Here is a 23,232-nt window from a genome sequence, read left to right on the forward strand (position 1 = left end):
CTAAACCTCATTCAACCCTTAGTGCAAGTGTGGTCGACATGTTTCTTGCCGTAAAGGCAATTCTTCAGGACCAAAAAAGTGCTCATATGATTGCAGTCCGATTTCTCAATAGTAGGAGAAATCGAGGATACGACCTGGCTTTGTGTCGTAGGATCAAACCTCCATTGAGAACCCGTAGTCCCCGAGAGGAGAACCCCTAGGCTGACCTGGTGGGGCCAGAACTATGTATAAAAACCTGGTTAGTTGCTGGCAGATGGCATCTAGTCACCTACCCCACCCACGTCGAGAAGATCGCAGGACAGCCGGAGTCGCCGTAGAGTGCAACCGGGGATTAAGGAAGCCGGTAGCGCTACCGGCTTTCTTAATGCAGAACAATGTCAAACATTCACCCCAGTACAGAGATCTAGGCCTAAATCCATCGTTTTTTTGCACTCCACACCACCCCAGTTCAGACATGGCCATATGCAAATCTGCCTTGACCCTGTGCCTCATGGGAACAGTCCAGCCCGAACTGCCAAGCCATGTCTTTCCTGGACCGGAATCAAGCATCCTAGGACCGGTTTCTGGCTATCAGCCGTCTTCAGCCAGGATAGCTTGACTCCAGTGGTGTGGAGAGCATGGGACTCACGTCTGAGCATATCACATTATGCGAGATTTATACCCCAGGATTGGATGGTAGATTATTTGGTTGTTAAACATAGTTCTAATGCTAAAGATGGTCAAAGGCTCCCAAGTTCAAACATCGCTGCACCACCCACTGAATGGCCTGTACACATCTTTTTCCACAATTGTTGTACAAACCTCTTTTCATGTTTCACAGTGTTTTACTCTATTAGCCTTTGTGAAATCAATTGAAAATAATTTGATTCAGTTGCAAGCCTTGGTATTTAATAATAATTAATTTGTATATATATCTTTTTATTTGTAATTAACTTATACAATAGAATATAGCATTTTAGACTTATCACCGGTTATTAATTATTAAAGTCATTATTTTTCTTTATGTATCTACAATAATATGTCTTTAAAAATGTAAGTCACGGGGGCGTGGCTTAGCGGGCGAAGATAGCGGTCGCAGCCTTGTAGAGCTCCCGCCGGCCCGGACACAATTTGCTTATTTATCCTGGCCTCCGAGCCCGCTAGTTGTACCACCTGTGTGGCGAGTGTCTCTGGCGGCGCCTAAACCTCTCCGGTGTGCCGAGCTGTCCTCCCGGACGATCCGGAGGGCCGGGATCATCTGCGGTACAGTGTGGCCTGGTGCCCGTTGGCGGAGCCGGGACCTCGATTTTTTTAGGCCGCCGAGCGGAGGGTCTGCGGACAGCGGCCGGTGGTCGGACCGGCCGGCGATACCCCGGCCCGGGATTGCAGCACCGGGGATCAATGGAGCCGCGGCGGTGCCCTGTGGTGCCGCCCTGCAAGTCGGAGAGGCGCCCAAATCGACATAAAGACACTGAGGCCTGTGCGGACCTCGGGCAGCCGGGGCCTCGAGTTTCGCGACCCAGGGGCTGGCCCGGGCCCGGATTGAGGTGGATCGGCGCTGATCGTACCTGGAGGTGGTGAGGCCCGTGGCCGTGCCTCGAGTGACCGTCCGGCGTGTGGAGGAGGTGCCTGGGGCGGCGGGGCACTGCTGCGGCCTGTGTGGACTGAGGGCGGCCGGGGCCCCGTCTTCTACACACGGGGGCTGGCCCTGGACCTACATGTGGAGCAGACCAACGGCAGGAGCTGTGTGACCGAGGCCCTAGAGTGGAGCGGTGTGGCTTGTTGGTGCGGCTGTGGGCCCCCCCCCTCCCCTGAGGCATCCGGTGGGCCGATGAGAGACCGGCGACAGGAGTGCTGCCCGGAGGCTCACCGTAACTGTGAGTGTCTCACCTGAGACTTGCTGGACGGTTGAAACCGGCTGTGGGGCAGTGGGGCCGTGTGCTGGAGTGGGCCACGAGACTGGACACACGTGGTGGCCGGACCAGTGGGGGCGGCTTGGACTTATTTTGTGGCGCGTTGACTGGTTCGGCTGGAGGGCCCGCCTGCCGTCGGAATCCGTGGAGCCGCGGCGGCCTTCCCCCCGGGGTTGGAGGAGCCCCCGGTGCTGATCGGGGTGGGACACCTTTGGCGATCTGAGGAGCACGGACAGACGCAGACACCTGTGGTGTTGTGGAAGTGAGACTGCACGCAGCAATGACCAGGGGAGGAGGTGGTCCGCCCAAGCAGGGTCCCATCGCCAAGTTTACAGGGCCCAGTGGAGGGCCCGGTGCGTCCAGTGGCAGCAATGGAGCGGTGCCGGACAACGCGGCGCTCATGGCGGCAATCACCCAATCCAGGGACATGCTGGACGCCAAGATTGGGGCAGTGGGCGCGGATGTAACTCTATTGCGCCAGGACCTGCGGAATGCGGTAGCGCAGATCACGGAGACGGAATCCAGGACCTCGGTGGTTGAGACTGACGTTGGGACACTGAAACAGAACTTGGCGGAGATGGAGCACGTCCAAAAGAATCTCGCGTCTCGGGTGGAGGATGCTGAAGGGCGCGCGCGCAGGAATAACCTCCGCTTTCTAGGATTTCCAGAGAGATGTGAGAAAGATGACATGGAGCAGTTTCTGTCCCAGTGGCTGGAGAGCTGGCTCCCACCGGGGGTTCTATCCAATTGCTTTGTGATTGAGCGTGCACACCGAGCCCTGACACAGAGGCCGCCGAAGGGTGAGCGTCCCAGACCAGTCATTGCCAGACTTTTGAATTATCACGACAGTGATGTTATATTGCGAGAGGCGAGAACCAGAGGCTCCATCTCCTATGAAAATCGGAAGATTATGATTTTTCCCTACTACACGAAGCTTGTACAGCAGCAACGCCAATCATTTGTGGATGCCAAAGCCAAGTTGCGGGGCCTGAAACTCCAGTACTCCTTGTTATACCCGGCTCGCCTGCGGGTGGTATACCAGTCCCGGACCCACTTCTTCGACTCCCCGGAAGACGTCTTCAAGTGGACAGACGAAACTGTGCGGATCAGGCCGCATGCCCAGCCGGGTCCGGACCCAGGCGGATCGAGGGGATCGTCACAGGAGCGGGCGGACCGCCCGGCCCGGAAGGGAAGACATCGGAGGTCCCGATCACGCAAGAGATCCGCCTCTGCCAGTGCGACGCAGACCAGTGAGACAATGGAGTCCGATCATTCTGACAATGGCCGTTGAACCCTGGGGGGGGATCTGTCCTTCTCTACAGGGGTATCGCCTCGATCTGCGGGGGGGTCCCACGGCAGGACTGCTTATTGGGAGGTGCCGCTGATGCGGAGCTGCCTGCTCTGAGAAGTGCCTTGAACATATGTGGTATCACAGCTGAGGTTCGGGAGGCAGCTTAATAGGGGCCACCAACCTCCACACGCTGTGGGAGTTGACAGGGGGGGGGGGGTGTGACCTTAAGGTTTAAGGGGTGTTGGGATCCATTGGCATGGTTGGCCCTGGGTCCTCGGTTCTGGGTCCGGGGCTGTCCATGCCGCGACAGGTACTTCAGTGTTCCATGAGGTATAGGGGTGGGGGGAGTTGGGGACAGGGGGTGGTGGGAGAGGGGTTGTTGGGGGTGGTTCGGGACTGGGGTCGGGTGGGGGTAGATGTTGCTGCTTGGGGGTTCGGGGGTTGGTGGGGGGAATCGCACGTGCTGTTTTCCGATGTACTGAGTAGGATGTGGGGTGTGTGGGGGTGGCGCAGAGGGCCTGGTTGGGGAGATCACCTTGACTATGGTTGAATGGACTACTATGCTAGTGGTCCTTGGAAGTGTATATGCCCCCCCCCCCCCCCCCCCCCCCCTCTGCAATGGGCCTTGTCGGAGAGGCTGTTTACAATATGGGAAGATATCCCGGAGTCCTTGACGGTGGTTGGGTGGGATTGGAATGAGGTAATGGATGCCTGTATGGACCGTCAGAGGAGACAAGTTATGGCTGCGAGTGCTCCCCCCTCCGTCCCACATACCCAACTGCGTGCGATGGTAGAGAGTATGGGCTGGGTGGATGTGTGGCGGCATATGCACCCTGCAGCGCGTGAGTTCACGTATGTATCTGCGGTGCATGGCTCCTTCTCGCGGCTGGATTATGTGTTTATGCCCGGTGCCTGCCTGAGTAGAGTGCGGGAGGCTGCGATATTGCCGAGAGGACTATCTGATCACTCCCCAGTTTTCGTCAAGATAGAGCTTCATACAAAATGGCAGCCATTCCGTTGGAGGATGTCCTCGTGGCACCTACAACAACCCGAATATGTCCACCATGTGCGAGAGGCTATCGATCATTACTGGCGAGATAATCTCGTAGACGAGGTGGACGCTGTGGTGGTTTGGGAAGCGATGAAGCCCACGATACGGGGGGTCGATATTGCTTGGTGTACGACCGCCCGCCGGAAGCACCGGGAAGCCATTACAGCTGCAGCTGCACAGGTCGAGGCCCTAGAACAGCGTAGCCGGGGAGGGGGCGATGAGACTGTGATACGGTTGCTCCTGCAGGCACAACAGTTGTATGCTTCTATCTTATATGACGAGGCTAAGCAAGCGTGGCTCGCCACGCGGAGTAGAATCTACCAGTGGGGAGACAAGTCCTGTACGATGCTTCATCGGCTGTGTCAGTCTAGTCTTCAACCACTTACACTGCCAGGCCTCACTGCAGATGACGGGTCGGTGATGACGGACCCGGCTGAACTGGCGGCTAGTTTCGCCCGATACTTCAAAGAGCAGTATACCTCACGAGACTGTCTGGAAGCAGATGAAGTAGCCAAATTCCTTGATGACCTACCGCCGAAGGCTGTCTCGGATGAGGCCAGGACGGCGCTTGACGCTCCGCTTACTGCTGAGGAACTCGGGGAGGCTCTGGGGCAGCTAAACACCGGGAAGGCACCCGGGCCGAGCGGCTACCCATGTGAGTTTTATGAGAAATTCCACCTCCTGTTAGGGTCTCACTACGACGTGCGCTCGAGGCGGCCCGGACCCGGGGCAAGCTACCATCTGATTGGCGCCATGCGGAAATTGTAGTGTTTCGAAAGCCGGGTAGGCCCCTTGACAGGCACGACTCGTATAGCCCCATATCCCTGCTAGACATTGAGGCCAAAATTCTAGCGAAAGCTCTAGCGAATCGCCTACTTCCGTATATCACGGATCTGGTTCACCCTGACCAGGCCGGGTTCATGCCTCATAGGGCGACATGCCACAACATCCGGCGGGCACATGCAGCGGTGGACGCCATGGGGGCCTTGGGCGAACAGGCGGGCTTGCTGTTAGCAGACATGGACAAAGCTTTCGACTCTGTTAGTTGGGCGTACCTCTTTGCACTCCTGCCCCGTATCAATCTGGGCCCAGTGTTTTTGTCATATCTTAAGCTACTGTATACTGACATCACGGCCTCGGTACGGGTCGCTGGAGCCATCTCCGAACAGTTTCGGATTGGTCGGGGACCAGGCAGGGATGCCCATTGTCCCCATACCTGTTTGCCCTGGCTATGGAGCCCCTGGCCTCTTGGGTGCGCATAGATGCACAGATGCGTGGGTTTGTGTGGAGTGGGGATCTAGCGGACAGAATTGCATTGTATGCTGACGACGTCCTATTCTTCCTCACAGATTTGCAACGCTCTGGGCCCCGAGTACTAGACATTATGCGTATCTTTGGAGAGGTTTCCGGCCTTCGGCTGAACCTGCACAAGTCTACTCTGTGGGTGCTGGGGGGTAGAGCCATAACAGACCCCTGGGCGGCAGGACTGCGGGTAGCATCTGACGGGCTGAAATACCTTGGGGTGTTTCTGTCGGAATCGGCAACCATAGCTTGGGAACGCAACATCGTGCCTGTATGGGAGCGAGTTCAGGCTGATACCAAAACGTGGTCCAGAATGGCGTTAACCATATTCGGCAGGTCCGCAATCTTCAAGATGGTTGCGCTTCCACGCCTGCTATATCAGTTGCAAAACTACCCTTACCCTGTCAGCCCGCAGTGGTTCCGACAAGTCAACTCGGTGCTGGGCCGCTTCCTATGGGCTGGAGGGGCGGCCAGGGTGGCGCTACGGACGTGCTTCTTGACCACCTATTGTGGTGGCCTGGCCACCTCCGATCTGCTGTCTTATCACCAGGCCTCTCAACTGCTTATTCTTAATGAATGGTGGGATGGCGATAGGGGGGACCCGGCCTATGCTTTGGAGCGCTTGCTCATGGGGGAGAATACGCTACACACAATCTTATACTCCGCCCGACTGCGGCGGACGCTACCGTCTGTCACGAAGGTGGTTTTTGCTGTATGGAGACAGGCGTTGCGCCGAATGGGCTGGTGGGGCAAACTGACAGCAGAAACGCCACTGTGGCATAATGGCCTGCTCCCAGAGCTCTCTACTCTGGCCGGGTTTGAGGGATGGGAGGCCATAGGGATCTCGTTGCTGGGCCAAGTAATGTCTGGAACTACCCTCAAATCGTTTCAGGAGCTCAGCGCCTCAATCCCAGTTCTTCCGCTATTTACAACTGCGTCATGCACTCACCCTCAGTATCACTCACTTGGAGTCTCTCCCCGAGTTTAGTCCGGTCGAGGCGAAGGTCTTTATGGGAGACCTGGGGGATAAGAAGGTCTCCCGAATCTACCAGACGCTGGTTACAAATTGCTCCTCTACATTACTTCCCCTCCGGGCGGCATGGGAGGTGGATGTGGGTCCCCTGGACGAGGATGATTGGAGGGAGGCCCTGGAGTCCCCGCGAGGGGCTGCTATCGCAATGCGGCTTCGGCTCATTCAATTTAAATATCTTCATAGGGCCTATTGCACCCGAGAGCGATTATGGAATGCTAGACTGATTGAGTCTCCGGAGTGTCTGCGCTGTGGGGCTGCACTGGGAACGCTACTGCATACGGTGTGGTCGTGTGCTAGACTGTCTGGCTTTTGGAGAGGTGTATGGGGCTGCCTGTCTGAAGTCCTGGGTTGGGATCTCCCCCGCACTCATCGGCTGGGGTTGCTCCATGTCATGGAGGGTATCGGTGGAAACATATACAAACACCACTTACTGTTGTTGGGACTTGTTGTGGCTAAGAGAGATCTGGCCCGGGCATGGAATGGAGAGAGAGCCCCCCCCCCCCTTGTCTGCATGGAAGGCTGGACTGGATTACTACATGGGGCTCGAGAGACCGGTGTTTGAGGCAAGGGGATGCCCCTGTAAGCATTTTAAAATCTGGAAGCGGTGGGCTGATTATAGGGGGCTGTCATTGGATCCCCCAGTGGAACGAGAGGAAGACATATGAATGAGATGTGTTGTATTGGCCTGAGTTCTGTGGCATACCTGTCACACCGCACCCAAGTCTTTCTCGCAGATTCTTGCACACGTGCGTAGGGGGGTGGGAATGGGGGGGAGGGGGTTTGGGGGTAGTGGGAGTTGGTGGGGCGAGGGTGGGATGAGTGGTGGTTTTTCTTAAGCTTTTCTCTTCTTATTGATCGGACAATTGTGCATGCGTAACAAACTGTACCATAACTGTTGGTGGTGATCTCCTGATTGTGGAGAGCCATAATTTTCCTCGGCTTTAACTGCTCAATAAAATCTGTTGTGAAATAAAAAAAAAAAAATGTAAGTCACTACGCCAGTAATAACTGCAGGAGGCTAGCTTAGTATATGGTCCACACTTATTTAAGTGAAGCATCTTGCACTAATTCAGGCGAACCTTATGGTGATTTTAGTGGTTTTAGACAGCTATTGAAAGCTCTCCAAGTGGCAGCTGTGGAGAGTAGTCTTCAGGCTTCGTCCAGAAGGAGTGTTAAGCTGCTTGTTTTACCACATCTAATCATGTAGTGTAGGTTAAGTGAAAGAGACCTGCCCAGTGTAGTTATAAAAAATAGGTCTATTTATCACACAACACTCACTAACACATTGGTATATCTCCTACCCGGTGAGAGCAACCCAAATATACAAGAATACTTCAATTGCAAGAGGTGAGTAAGCACAATACACCGTGGTATCCATGGGGAGACCAAACCCTATACTAAAGAAGTGGAATGCGAACTGCGGCCGAAGTTGGAACTTGGAGCAGGAGACTCAGAAAAGCTGGGGAAGCAAGGAACCACACGAGGTGAGTACCCAGGAACCCCACGGAGGCTGTCTGCAGAGTGGAAATACAGCTGCATATCCAATACAAGTCAATGAGAAAGTCATGGTTGCAGTTTCAAAGAAGGACCCTTCCCAGTGGACACTGAAGAAACCCAGTGGAAGATAGAAGGTTGGAGAGTCACCCCATCGATGGATACCCCAGAAAACAGTATACCTACACCAGGGAAGCTGGGTGCATAGGTTCGAAGTGAAGTCGGAAACCACCATAGACTACAGTGGAGGACTTTGGGAAAGATGCTGTTGGCGAAGAAGGTGAAAGAGTCCGGTGGAATCCAAGGGTGAATTCTTGAAAAGAAGAACCTGCAAGCAGATGGGACAGAGTCTGCCAGTAGGCACGGAAGAGCAATGACTACCGATGACGGAAGATGCAGGAGTGCTGAAGGTGTCCTTGTCGCTGCAGCTGTGAGGACCAGGCAACGCTATGGTCCTGCGGGAGCACCAACAAGCCTTGGCAGCAGCTACAGACGTGGTAAACAATAAAGGAGCAATGTTGGGACTCCCCAATTGCAGGAGAGTCAGACCAGGCCCGAGCAAGCGGAATGGCCAACTGAAGCTAAAGAAGACCCTCAAGAGGACCTACAGGCCGAAGGCACAGGAGTAGCAAGAGTAGCTCACTAAAGATGCAGTCCCACTGTGCAGAGGATGAGGTGAGGAGGAAGATCTTGTGAGGAAGAGATGCTGGAGCTTCTTGTAGCCCAAAGATCTCTGGAGTACAGAGCCAATAAGCCTTGGAAATGGCAAGTCGACTTGATACACAAGGGTTCGGTTCCAGCGATACTGGCCTCAAACTTGCTGAGAGGACAGGTCAGATCTCCGGGAAGTTGCAGGACCACCACCTATGTTGTTGAGCTTTTCGAAACCAGTCAGCTTTGTTGCTTTGCTTGCAGATGCAGGGCAGTGACTCCTTCACTCTACGGGAGTTTACATCCATCAGGTGCGCTTGATGCCTACATGTCTGGAGAGGAACCTGGAAGAAGCCTAGTCACAGACAATGAAGAAGACTTGCAGAACAACAAGCCCAGGAGCTGCAGGAGTGTTCCTTGGTGCAGTTTGAGTTCCAGGCGAAGTCCAGGTGCACAGACGATTGAAGTTGAAGTGGTTTGAGGTTATAATCTTATCCCGTGACTAATCTAAAGAGCGACCCACAGGTAAGCCCTTAAGTACACCAGGGAAAGGGTTAGAACGATTCAGGGGTTCCTCCCTGAGGAGGGGCTGGCAGAGGGGAGGATACTCCCATGTCCTTTTTTTTTTTTACAGAGTTTTATATAGCTCAAACTTGACCCGAAGGTATCGGGTATCAGAGCGCTTTACATAGCACAAGTTGCGTTACATGAGGACACATTCATTTTTATTAGGCACAGGGGAGATTACGTGATTTGCCCAGAATCACAGGATGTTTAGCGTCATTGCCGAGACTCGAACCCGGTTCCCCAGATTCGAGGTCGACCGCCCTGGCTGTTAGGCCAACTCCTCTCCCTTTTTCCAGTTCTGTGCCAGAGTGGGAGCCAAGGGCTCCCTGAACTGGCTCAAACTGGAGTATGCAAGGAGGGCACCAAATGTGTCCTTCAAAGCAGTCTGGTGGCGCTGGCAAGTGCCTCCCACCCCAGCCCAATACAATAAGTCCTCTCTGAGAGGTGGTCACACCTCCCTGTGACAGGAAACCTATTTTTCTACCTTCCTCTGCTCAGGCTCAGCTCAGTAGCAGGAGGACAGAAACGTGTCTGTGGTTGGCAGCAGCATTAGCTTGCTGTTAGACCCTGAAAGGCTGGTACTGGGAATAGAGGGGGCATCCAAGAGGAGGCCCCCAGTGCATGGGATCCTACATCCAACACTGGAATCGGTTTTGGAGTAGGATTTCAACATGTTTGATACTAAACATGACCGATTTTGGTGCAGCCCAAAAATAGGTAGACCTCTTGTAAATGACATGATGTCCGCTACATGTAATAAATGGCTGACAACACTTACAAAGCCTGGAAAATTGACTCCGGGGTTTGTAGGGGTGAGAAGTGCAAGCACCAACTCACACAGGCTGCCATGTCCGGCCAGTATTCACAGTTTAAGTGGACTCCCCTGGGTGGCACAATACATGCTGCAGGCCGTGGAAGACTTCTGATGTACGTATGCCCTGGGTACCTCAGTACCATATACTAGGGACTTAGAAGGGTACACCAGTAGCCAATTGGGAAGGTACAGGAGTACTTACCATTGTCAAATGTAGGGAGAAAGCACAGTGACTGGGCTCCTGAGAAGCAGGATCCCAGTCAGACTAGTCATAAAACAGAATAACACCAGCAAAAAGTGGGGGTAACCGTGAAAGCAGATCCTACTTTCCTACAGTAACTTTGTCAATTTTTATTAAATTAAGAAGTGGCTTCTGAATTCAGAAGAGGATGCCTCACGTTAGTCCTAACGGTTTGCTCCATGTTTCTCTGTCCACTGTTTGTGACTGAGAAAAATCTAGAAAGCAAAGCCAACAGATGACTCACGGTAGAACTAGCAAAGCTAAAATGAGAATATAGTGGACAAAAGAGGTACTGGAGCAGTATCTGCTATATACAAAACCATGATAACACTTGATTGTCTCCTCTGACTTAGGAAGTCATAATTAAATGAAGTAGGTCCTCTCAAAGATGCTGAACAAGAAGCTTCCTTGATGCGTCCCAGGGAAGTTGACATGAGCAGAGCTGCATCTGAAAATTATTCTCAAAGCTTATCGCATTAGCAGATGCTAGAAGAGGAGATTAGTTGCATCCTCGGTTAGAAATGTGGATTACTCCTTGATTTTGTATTTAGTATTAATATGATTTATGCTTTTCTGTTTTGAGCACTTTGAGCAGCAACACTCTTGGGTCCTGAAGAAGGCCACAACACCTTCTGAGTCATAGGCTGAAACACGACGACCTTGGTGACACATAAGAGGATTTAATTATTCCTGCAGTGCCACGCTGTTTTTAATCCTGGCTCAGGGTCACCCAAATAAAGTTTTTGCAAACCCTGGAGTTAGTTTTAATCACGTTTCTTCATTTGTTCTGCTGCCTTCACCACACTTAACACCACAATTGGGCATTTAATATATACCTCTCTTAGCACAAAAACATCCCTGACCACCTCCCTCTCAGTGAGGGAGTTGTAGCCCATGTCATGACTAGAAATTGTGATACAAGGAGGTTTCCCAACGATTAAGCATGCCACCTACAGTGGGTGAGGGAAACCGTCCTATAAGAGGGATGCTCTTCTGGGGTTAGGCTTCCAGCGAGACTATTTATGCACATAGACCCAAAGGTTCCTTTCTGTGTTTTTGCTATATGAAGTAGAGAAGCTAACCCTTGCAGGTCTCTAAATCTCCTCTAGTCCTCCGTTGTGATATAATTAGAAGACTATTTTCTACATACAAACAGTGAATGTAGGTTTACTCCGAACTAATAGAGGGGTAGCAGGGGCGTAACAAAGGCCCCTGCAGTCCCCCGGAGGTCCCCAGGCTTACCCATACTGGAGGGGGCCACCTCAGCTCCTACTGATGCGAGTTTGAGGGGCCTCTTCAGCATAGCTTGCAGGGGGCAGCTCCGGATTGAGCACCAAAACCGGCCCTGGCAAACTGCTCGGCCAGCCGGCCCTCTTGGTTTTAGAGGGGGTGCGGCCGAGCTGTTTGCTAGAGCCGGTTTCAGTCAATTTTGTTACAAGGGTCTGATATTGCCGGCCCCCGTAACAAAAACAACCCCCAAGAGGGCCAAAACCGGCCCTCACCCTAGTGGCCCACCAGGGAAACACCCGGTGCCTGCTACGGCCAGTCCGGCCCTGGCAGGGGGGCCCCCCTCACTGGATAGTAGATGAAGTATCGGAAATGCAGGTGCACTTAACTAGGAATCATTCTCTTTTTGGGACACTAGCACTAATGGTGGCAATAAAGAGACGTGGCTGGGGAATTAAGAAACCAAATCTGTCCCACAAAATCAAGAAAGGCTGCAAGCATCGTTCAGTGTATGGAAGACAAAGCGATGCCAAAAGACATTATTATGGCCAGGACGATATGTATTGGCACTGCCTCGGGGAGCACTGCCTGCATGAACCCACAGTTGGATGATGAACGATCACATGAGCAATTTAGAAAGTCAGTATGCAAATTGGTCCTGTAATATTCATATAGTTGCTTCGGTAATATTTAAATTAACTGACTTTGCTATCTGTATTGGATATTGAAAAAATAGTTGTTTTAAAAAACAAACTAGAATGTTATCAGTTGAAACTTCCATGTAAGAAATCACTGCTGAAGGATGAAAAGATCTACTGTAAAAATATATAGAAGGAGCTAAAGGAGACCCATCAAAACTGTCAAATTGATATATGTATCCAAATTTATCAACGTGTTGTAAAGCAGACCTGAACTCTCTGAATTATGTTTTCATTTGTTTTTTTTATTTATTTTTGTGATTTTCTAAAAGGAAAACATATACCCAAAACTGGGTATTGTGACTCTGGTAGTGTGTCTCGTAGCTGCCACTTAGAATGCTGTGCTGCCTCGTAGCTTACTTTAGGTCTACCAAGAGCACATGATTTCCAGGTTTTAGGGCTTATATTGACGTTGTGTGCAAAACGAGGACAGCAGTCTTTGCCCCTCAACTCTAAAGCTCAATGTGCAGCAACATTTTGGATAATTTGCAATGTTCGAATTTGGTACTGTGGGATATCCAAATACTTTTAATTGTAATATTTGAGACCAGAGGAGACCACGCAGAGAATCCAAATATTGAATGCGTTTAACATAAAGATAAGGCTTTAAAGAATTAAGCTGAAATAGTCCAGGTGTTGCTGCTGACTCGATTTGTTGAGAGAGAGAAAGAGCCCTGCCAATTTTATCTCCAAGATCTTTAACACGTTAAACGGGAACAGGCATTGTGCCCAGTTCCTATGGCCAGAAACTCAGATGGCCAGGAGGAGGTAAGCTTGTACACTGTGGCTTTGTCTACCTTCCCAACATGGCAGTCAGGCCAATAAATCTTTACCACCTTAGATATATTGTATGATCCCATGAGTCTGGATTATTTTATTGACTTGGTCTTGTATGATATCCCACTCTAGGTTGGTATATGCAGGAGCAAGAATGCTGAGAACTCTTCGGACAACTTGGCTCACTTGCAACTGCCTGTCTGGTGCAGTTTCTCAATAACGGATGTAGGATCCAGTGGTCTGGCAATGCACAGCATATATTTCACCAAGGACGCTTTACTGTGTTTCACCTTAATCTGCCATCTTTATGGAGTACAGGAACAACAGAACTGCCAACTGTTAAGCTCAGTCCTGGGCGCAGTGAACCTCACCGCACTTCAGCAGGCTCACCACCAGGTTAGGCCCTTCCTTGAATTCACGTGGCACCCAGGAGCTTAGAAACAAACGTTACTGCGTGCTAATGTCTCTCGCCCCTGCTCCTGGGCATGCAACCACAAAGTCCAGAAATGCCAGATAGATCCAGCAGGCCAAGGACTTTCCCAGTTCAGGGCCTTCTCTCAACCCCACTATCCTTGGGCATCTATCTCACCCCATCTTCAGGCCCTTCTGCCTTATTGTCTCAGTCTCATCATTGGAACTGAGGTTCCTACCCGTATATTCATCCTCCTCCCCATCCAGTTTTGTTTCACAGCAACTCCCTCCAGTGTGCAAATTGAATGCCCCCACTAACTCCCATTCTGGGGGTTAGTGGGGGCATCATGCTATGTTGCTCAAGTCCTCCGTGCTCAGTATACAGTCCCTGCCCTGGGCTTCTTTCTCGCATGTCCCCACAGAGGGAGGGTGCCAACTTGTATTCTTTGCCTCCTTTCCTATGCAGGTCCAATACCATGAAACACGGCTTTTCAACATAAATCACTAATGCCAGAATTTGATCAGCCTATCTGGGTCAGATGACTAGATAACTATAGGATTAACAAATCAGTCAGTTATAGTGTTTAGCTCTAGCTACCTATCTTGCCAGTCACCTCTTTAAGTTGACCATTCTTAATCGAATCTTCCCCAGAAAACTAGTCCAGATGCCTGAAGGTTTAGAGCTAATAAAGGTTGTGCAGTCTCGTGAGTCCCACAGAGGAGCATTTGGTTTTCTGTGCTTTTAGCCAGATGAGAGATTTTTAACAAGCATTGACAAAGTAACTAGGTCTCGCATTTGAAAGGTGTTAGCTGGCCTTTTGATTTTGTTAAAGCTAGTTATCGATGCTAAACGGTATCTACAAAATAAAGGCCAAAAGCTGGCCCACGGTGAGGAAACTATATATGCATCCTTAATGAAGCCAAAGTCCATCTTGGAGTGGTTATTTAAAAAATATATATTAAAATTGTGCAAAAGTGTGTGTAGTAAAAAGTAGCAGGCCAATATCAAATTGAAGCTGCCAGCTATTCTTAAAAATGTCAAATGAATAAATTAGAAGCAGATGGGGAAGGGTCTGGGGACGAATGGAGTGTTCGGAGATTGTGGGGTAAAGTTAATGTCATCGGGGTATCAGAGAGGAGCAAAAGCTGAGTGTTTAAATAAAACATAATTGAGCCAGACCGTTAACGAAGCAGTGACATAATTAAGGGCAGAGGAGAAAGCATTAAGGTGGGGTGAGCTCTCCTATGAAGGGGTCAGCACACAGGAGAGAGAGGGGGTATGGGCAAGAAAAAACATACACTCCCATGGAGGGTTGAAAGCAAAAGAATAAGAAATATTTCCCTAATGTGGAGCAATGGAAGTAAACAAGTCATCTACTCCAAGATGGTAAAGACGCTAAACTCCATGGGTATAAAACCGAAGAACAGGAAGGAAAGCCATTGAATCAGAAGCAAGCAAATGAGATAAACAAGCAGGCAAGCAATGGGCCGACCCACTCTATGTATTGGTATTGTACACAATAGCTCTTCGGCAGCAGACAACTAAAAGCTGTTTGTAGGGGAGACCTCAAAGCTAGGCCGCTAAAGACTCTCCAGAGCCAGTAGATTGGCCAAGACCAGGGAAACCACTCATTTCCTGGACTTAAATAGCCAAATATTAATGTTAATGAATTTAAAGAGAGTGAAAATTACCTAGTGAGTGTCTTAGTACTATGGATGTATATGAATGGGCGACTATTCTCAAAGTAAAGCTGTGATTAATTACTGAAAAGCAAGCTCTTTAAGCCTTTTCTACATGGAAAAGTCTCACAAATAATTTTAAACAAGTATGGATTCAGTGTTCTGGCCTCCTCTTACGCTTTGGGGGGGCACAGAGAATTCGGTTCTATGATTATACCCCTGCCCTACCCTGTAGAGCAGGGTGTGCCTTTGGCAAGGCTGATATTAAAGAGTTCCATCTGCAGTTTCGCAGCATATGGAATTTCCAAGGCATTGGTATTATGTGGGGTCTTCGTTTCTTTCAACTATACATCCGTGGTCTTATGAGAACTAAGAGAGGAAAAATTACTTATTGGAACAAAGGACCGATCTACCTTCAACACCTGACTCTACAATGTAAATACCGCCCTGCAGACAGAATCTTGGAGGTAGAGCATGGAAAATCCTGGGCCCTAAGCTGTGGAACTCTTTAAATCCTATCCTGAGAGTAGACCTAAAACGCATCATTAAAAAAGATTAAATCTGAAATCTTCAACACAGTGTTTGGCTGTGGACTTGGCATCTGATTGGGACACAGAATAACAAGTGAGTAATATCACGTTTGCTTGGAATCCTGCTTCCCCAGTAAACTATTTGAAAATATTCAACCTGTAATATGATCAGCCCTCTGAGCCACCAGTCAGTAAAGAGTGTCATGACTGACTGTGTTACCTGGGATCTACTTATTAAATAGTCAGCCCTTTGTAGGTTTTTACGCCGTGTGCAAGTGTACAAGAAATGCATGCTTTTTAAGTCGCAACCGGTCATTTTCAAAATTAAATACATAGTGGTGGTACTCCAAAATGATATTTTTAAAAAGTTGGGCAACAATTTTGCAGTCACCTAGACTTTCCTAGAAACGAATTGCACAGTGATTATAATGAAGAGGCCTCTATTAGTTTTCAGATGTTTTAAGCATGTTTTATACAAATGGAAGGCTAGAATGAAGACTAGAAGTCTGAATGCAGCAGTTCTAACCTGTGGGAAAGGTTGGGTCGTGATATAGTCAACAAAATATATTTGGGTTACTTTGTGTTTAGGGGAAATCACAACCTCCACTTGGACAGAATCATAGTATTTTTCTGGTATATTTCAAACATTTAAGAACTGCGATCTTGCACATTGGATAGCAAATGAATGTGAACAGTTTATATAGCTGCCTACCAGGCTGGATATTCTGATGTGTGTTTCTGAGCATCAAGGCTCTGCTAAGCATTATATAACTGACGCATATCTGTTAAGTATAGTCACAAAACCATTGACTTCCTGCTTTCAATGTCATGACCTGCCCTAAAGCATATGCCCCTATCTTTACAGTGTCCTGAAACGTGCAATACCTCCACATGAATTTCCTAGTTCAGGAAACTCGTGTACATTCTAAATTGTCGAGTCTTCTTTCAGGGAGTGAGGATACCAGTTTTTATATATTTGACCTGAATTTTAAATTCAGAAATGTTGCCAAGTTTGTGCAGTGTAGACCTTGTTTACCATGAACAGTGCACTAGTGTGATATGAAAGGATTTATCATTTTCTCATTTATTTTTCTTGCAGGTCCCATGTCTGAAAAAGTGCCATTTGCTAGCTTGGAGGACCTTAAGCGAATCCATAAAGGCCAGCACCACTCATCTGTGGTAAGTTCTAGTCGTAGTATGTTTTCAGAAATATCGCCTAAGCAAGAGCAAAGGGCATCAAAGCTCTCAGTATGCTGGTCAGGCTCTTAGCTGTGTGTGCTGCGTTTGGTCCACTATAGGCTTGCCTCATCAAGTTGCATTAGAAGACCCTGACAAGTATGCTGTGGCATGGAAGACCAGGATAGCATATTCTTGGAAAAAAAGATGCATAGCTCTAGTAAAATTATAATATAATGCGTTTTTATCGTTGGGTATACAAATCATTTACACCAGTATTTTTTTATCTTATTAAAAACTTGCGCAGTTGCGTAGAGAGATCAAATTCTTTGCGTTAGACTGCCACCTTGAGATTGTAGAGTCCTTTTAGTATGCTATTCTCAGCTTGGATGGACCTAAGTAATTCATTCTGGCACTAACCCCACATTTTCCCTGACGCTTATAAGGATTTCAGCATTCACTGATTTGCTGCTACTTTCTTTTGTTGTCTGCTGCGTATGCATCACGCATCCTTAAGTGATCCAACATGCACCTTAAAATTATCAAAGTGTCGCAAAGTTTAACTTTGACTAATCACTGCGATATTTGATATATTTTCATAAATGACATCCTTTCAACTCTCTTTCCATCTGCCAATGTTTCTTTACATCTGCTTTTCCAGAATATCTCTCTGCTGCATTCTGATTATTGGGGATGCGGGGCACACGGTTTTTAAAAATAAAATAAAAGTAGTTTACAGCTTTCTTACCTCTCGAAATCTTCTATAGGTTTCATACAATATTTTGTTAACAGTAAAGGTGTTCTATTGGACACATTTGCATGAAATGGTATGTTGCAATGAACAGTGCAATACAGATGTCAAGTTTCAGAAAAGCTCCATGAGCCTCAAACCTCTGCTAAGCAAACCCAACCTGAAATATTTTTAAACGTTTTACAAAATATTTTTTAGTACCAGACAAAATGTTGTCAAGCCATTCAAACCCAAATGATCTGTTGTAGGTATCAGCGATATGTCGTCAATAGTGATTATACCTGCACATACGCTCAATTGTTAAACTGTATCTACTTTAACAGTTTCAAAAAAAGTAGACTGTTTTTACTGAAAAGCAATCCCTTCACTGCTTTAGGGATCATTCTTGGGATTAATGATGATAATATTATAGCCCTGCATTTGCTCATATCGCTGCCTGTGCTGTTAAACTAGGACATCTGATAGATGTGGCATTTTTAACCTGTTCTGTTCTTTTTTCCTTCCAGACGATGACTAAAGGTTTTGCTCAGTATGATTTATTTGGATCCACCACAGTGGAAAACAGCATCATTGAATCGCAGAGTAATGTACTTGTGGATTTCATGTGGAATACGGTGGACAAGATTTTGCAGAAGCCACCAAGTTCTTCAACTGCAGCACTGGTAGGAGAAGAAAGAAACTGTTTTATGTATTGTACTTCTTCTAAGCAGAATTTATTTGGTCAAGTATATTTATACATACTAGACAAGTAAAATATTCAAGTCCAACAACCTTCTGAACAACTTTTTTGGAAAGCTACTTGAAATCCGCACCCCAATTAAAACACATAAGTGCAAGCCAAAGCCTAAAGACCTAGCTGACAATCCATTCACAGACAGGAAAGAAAATGAAAATAATGCTGAACTCCCAATGACCTCTTGATAATGCAGTCCTTGTGCACAACATACAGACTGCTCACCATATCAGCCAAAGCAAAGTATTACACAGACACCATCAGTGAAGCCATATACAGATCAGAATACTTTTTAAGACCATCAAATATTATCAATTTCCCTGCCAGCTCCACCTTTTTGACACACCACAGAAAAGTGATGCCATCACCCTCTTGAGTGGAACAAATACAGCAGGTCCATAATAAGCACATTGACATCACCATGTCTGCTTTATCTTTTTCGCCAAACCCTTCAACTAGAATACCACAATAGTAATCCTTCAAAGCCCAATCCCTTGCAGGTCCCCCTGACATACTAAACTTCCTCGAAGCCACATGTTATGAAGATGTCTTACCCTTGTCCTTCATAAAAGCTGTCTCCGGGGATGCTCTCTCATTCCTACTCACCGCTGTCAATGCCTCCTTCACTCAAGGCATCATCTTAGAAGCTCTCAAGACAGGTCAGATTCTCCCACTCCTAAAGAAATCTACATTGGACCCTGATGACTTTGCCAACTACCAGCCCATCGCTCACCTACCAATCATCAGCAAGATCATTGAAAAATCAATCTATCTTAAACTCCACAATCACATCAGTTCTGTCTCCTGCACGACAACCAGTTTTGCAGCATATCACTTAGTAGCATGGAAATTGCTACCTTACACATTGTAGATGATGCCTTCTTGACCACAGATGAAAATTTGCAACCTGATATTGCTAGACCTCCCAGCTGCCTTCGACATATTTGGCCATCCCATCCTAATGCACAACCAACCAGCAATGTGCTTCACCGGTTCTCTTTTTTACCGTTTCAACAGATCCCAGGTTGTTCACATGAGAACAACCAGGTCCCAAAATAAACCTGTTACTTGCGGAGTCCCCCAAGGTTCCATGCTATTCCCGGTCCTCTTCAGCCTGTACATGGAGCCGCTTTGTGTGCTCGCATAGATTACAGCATCAAGATTCACCAATATACTGATGATACATTACTCTACTTTAAAGTCTACCCTCTTTTAGACATCCAACTCCTCAAACACTGCCTGCTCGATGTTACTAATTTTCTATTATTTGCCAAGAGCAACAAACAAGAAGATTGTATACGCCCTGGTAAATAACATGAACTTTGATGGCTATGAATCCCAACTTTCACTGAGTAGCAAGTTGCTTGGATTCACCCTGGACAACACCCCATATTGAGAAGGACGCTGTCAGCAAATATGTGCGCTCCGGCTTAGCATGCCGGTTAGATTGAACCCCTTTGGATCCTCATACTCATTCACGTGGCGCCAGGACTCCTTAGTGCATCCTTGTATTTCACGGGACCAGATGGTTATCTTGAAATACGGGAGCGCGATTATCTTCTTAATTTACACTACAATTCATAACAGATTTACTTTGAGCTGCAATTGGGAAAGGATGTAATCTTCTCTATTGCTACACGTATTCAGATATTCAATAAAGGTTCTTTTCGGGGAATGGAGGTGCAGCCATGCCGAGCCCTACGGTTTGAGGGCAATATTTTTTGGTTCACGTAGTTTGGGGGGGAGGGGGGGGCACCTGTTTACAGTGGTCGTCACAGGACGGAGTAAACCTTCAACGGAGGTCCCGAACTTGCTGATGTACCAATTACATTATGAAAGGTAACAGGCACACAGGAGCCATTAGGCGCCCAAATTACCCCATAACCATTAGAGTACAGGTGGGCAGCATCCAGGTGTTTATGATCACATTTGGTGATTATGTGTCTTATTCATTACCTACTGCATCACATGCCATAAATGTTATTCTATCTCATTTTTACCATGCACAGATCAGGACAATGAGTACTAAATAAAGTAACTGCACAGTAAAGGTGTTTTCATGACGAGTGCAACAAATAACCCTTACACTTTTTTGCACTAACTGTGATGTTTTGACAATTGCCTAGTTGGCAAATTAATTATTGGTTCACGTGTTTGTTCTATGTTTTATGTACAATAGATGATATATTTTCCTATAAAAAAAGGTTCTTTTCTGGCTCCTTAATAGGAATTTCCTTTTTGCTAAACAACATGTTATCTACCCTGTGCTCTTCAAACTGATCCCTTTCCTTATGATGGCCCTCTAAATATTTTGTAAGTTGAAACTCAGTCAAACTTTTGAGGCATATAGACATTGCTCCTGGTGGGCCAACCCTTTATTACAAACAAAAGAATTGAATGACTTTTTGTCTGCTTGGAAACGTATTTATTTGTTGCATTACCCCTGCAAATGGATCATTATATTGTCTCCTGCCCATTTCTTTATCAACTTTGACCTTTTTCTCTCTATTATTGCACCTATTTGCACTGTGATCACGTTTCATGGAGCACCATTGTTGTTTATTGTTGATCTTGTCGGACAGTATATGAATTTGAATCTCTTGATACATTTTATATACAAAGATCTTTTGTACTGGACTCAGGTCTATATTCAATTTTTCTGTTGCGACTTTGATTATTGTGTAACATATTCGCATCCAGGTATATGGGTTGCTTCTGTGAGGTTATCAGATATTACTCCAGCATTTGTCTGTGATTCCTCTGAAGTATTTTTCCCATGCTTTCATGTAATTTGGGGACCTCATCTGCAAAGTTGTTTTGCTTCTCCTAAGCCTGAGATTCACCAAAACACATGGTTTGTGACAGCTAAACACTTTTTCACAATGTACCAAAGCCCTGTTAAGGTCGAAAAAGTCTTTCCAAAAGTGCTTTTGTGATCCACTACGAACTACAAATAGGAGGGAGCATGAAAGTGACATCCCCCTCTTATTTGTGAACCACAGGGGTTTGTGACCTTTTGTGTCGTAGTCAATCATTGATTTGTTACAAATGCCCATTTGGGATGGTAACTGATTCGCAAAGGGGAAGCTGCCACATTTGGATAGCTTTGTCTTTGGAAAGCCTCCAAGGTGAGATACATGTTTTTGCTTTAAAATAATACCTCTCCATTCAATGGACTCAGGCTGCTCAAAATTAAAAGTAGAGTCCCGTTTTTTAATGGAAATACAGGCATGAAAGTCTTTTGATTTTACAGGCCTCCAACCTTGAATATACAAATTTGCAGACCATAACGGGTTTGCAAATTGCAGCCTCTCTAATTACTATTCATTAGGCAGTTTGTTTTGCACCCCCTGCAAATGGACAATGTGTGAGTCGACCTATCAGTACTAAGTAACCTCGGAAATTGCATTCCCATTTCTGAACAACTTGATGTGCAAGTTGCACATCAATGTGCTGTTAGTTTCTTATTAGTCTTTTTCCTGGGAATAATCTATGTAACCATGAGTATGTGTTCTTTGTAATTCCCTAAATGAATAGTGGGCAATTACTGTCTGGATCTCCCCCTCCCTCTTTTTAGGTCTCGCCTGTCGATGCGCATGCGCATCGAGCTTGCGAGACTATGGGGGCTTATCCACTCTTGAACCAACTTGCAAGGAATCGTGGCGATTCCTTGCAGTGCCCGTGACTTTTAAGCTCAATGCGCATGCGCATTGAGCTTAAAAGCGCGTGCACATCAGTTCCCTCAGCCGCACTCCAGGCCCCCGCTCCGCCCCCTCCCCTGCCTGCCGTGTCGCATTTCTCCTCCCCCCTCCCCTTATCTGCCTTCTCTCCGTCTGTTCCCTCTCCCCGCTCCGCCCCCTCCCCTGCCCGCCGTGTCGCATTTCTCCTCCCCCCTACCCTTCTCTCTCTTCCCTCCAGCGCCCTGCAATGCATTTTTTTATTTATCAGAGCCGTCCAAGCCGATGCAGTTACATCGGCAGAAATTGGCAAATGTATCCCCAGACCAAAACAGATGACGGTATGCCGCTGGAGTTTTTGTTTCTTCTGTTCCTTTTGAAATTCATTTTATTGCCGGTTGAAGTCACGCAGTGCCCCTCTCCCCCCGGATCGGTTTTGTTTTGTTTTGTTTCCCGGCATGTGTGCAGCCGGTCTTGCTGTTTTGTAAAGCGACACTCGGGCTCGCCCCCTCCCCTGCCCGCCGTGTCGCATTTCTCCTCCCCCTTCCCCTTCTCTGCCTTCCCCCTCCGTCTTGTTTAGTGTAACCCTCCCACCTTGTTTTTACTCGCCATTTCTTCCTGACGTACTGTTTAACAATACAGCTGTATTGATAACCAGCGCAGAAAGAAAGTCTCAGTATGTACAATATGAAAAAAAAAATATTTAATAATAAACCTTTCACTGTACTGTGTATTTAGTTACAACCTAGGCCATGCCGGGTGATTATCCTACGATATCGCTGGTCTCGGGGGCATAGGCTTGCGGCATATGTGCTAGCTTGAGGGATAGCTCTGATGTTTACAACATGGTACGCATAGCCATAGAGTGTATCCACAGCTTCTTGGCAGCTGCCCTCTGTACGGAGCCGGGCCTGTGTTCAGCCGTGTCACCAGCTGGTCAATAATCTGTTGTCTGCAGTTTCCAAGCATATCCTGAATTTTGCTGTCTCTAATGTGACCGTGAAAAATCTAGTGAGAGCTCCGCTTTCTCATGAATCCAAGGCATAATCCAACTCTTCTGTGGAGTGTGTTTATTTGTTGATCATCTTTGTCACCCAAGTTATACCATCAGTTGTAGTGATACTCGTGAAGATAAATATTTCAATGTTCCTATTATTTCAACACGCGCTGTTAATTTTAGCATATTTCCTAGCAGTTTCTGATCTTAGTGGGCTTTAAGTGTGTATTTCCACTGTC

At 47.6% G+C, this 23,232-nt stretch overlaps 1 protein-coding gene across 2 annotated transcripts in view; it reads left to right on the plus strand.

Moving 5' to 3' along the window:
• The window catches only part of ZWILCH (zwilch kinetochore protein), a 405,441-nt gene that overhangs the window by 191,492 nt on the left and 190,717 nt on the right, over positions 1–23,232 (plus strand). For both annotated transcript variants that reach the window (XM_086957998.1, XM_086957999.1), the window contains 2 exons: positions 16,759–16,838; positions 18,093–18,248. In XM_086957998.1, coding sequence (XP_086814124.1) covers positions 16,759–16,838; positions 18,093–18,248 — 236 coding nt within the window. The remainder of the gene's footprint in view (positions 1–16,758; positions 16,839–18,092; positions 18,249–23,232) is intronic.

The sequence above is a fragment of the Lissotriton vulgaris genome, chromosome 2_1 (genome assembly GCF_964263255.1).
Source record: "Lissotriton vulgaris chromosome 2_1, aLisVul1.2, whole genome shotgun sequence".
Taxonomy (NCBI): Eukaryota; Metazoa; Chordata; class Amphibia; order Caudata; family Salamandridae; genus Lissotriton; species Lissotriton vulgaris.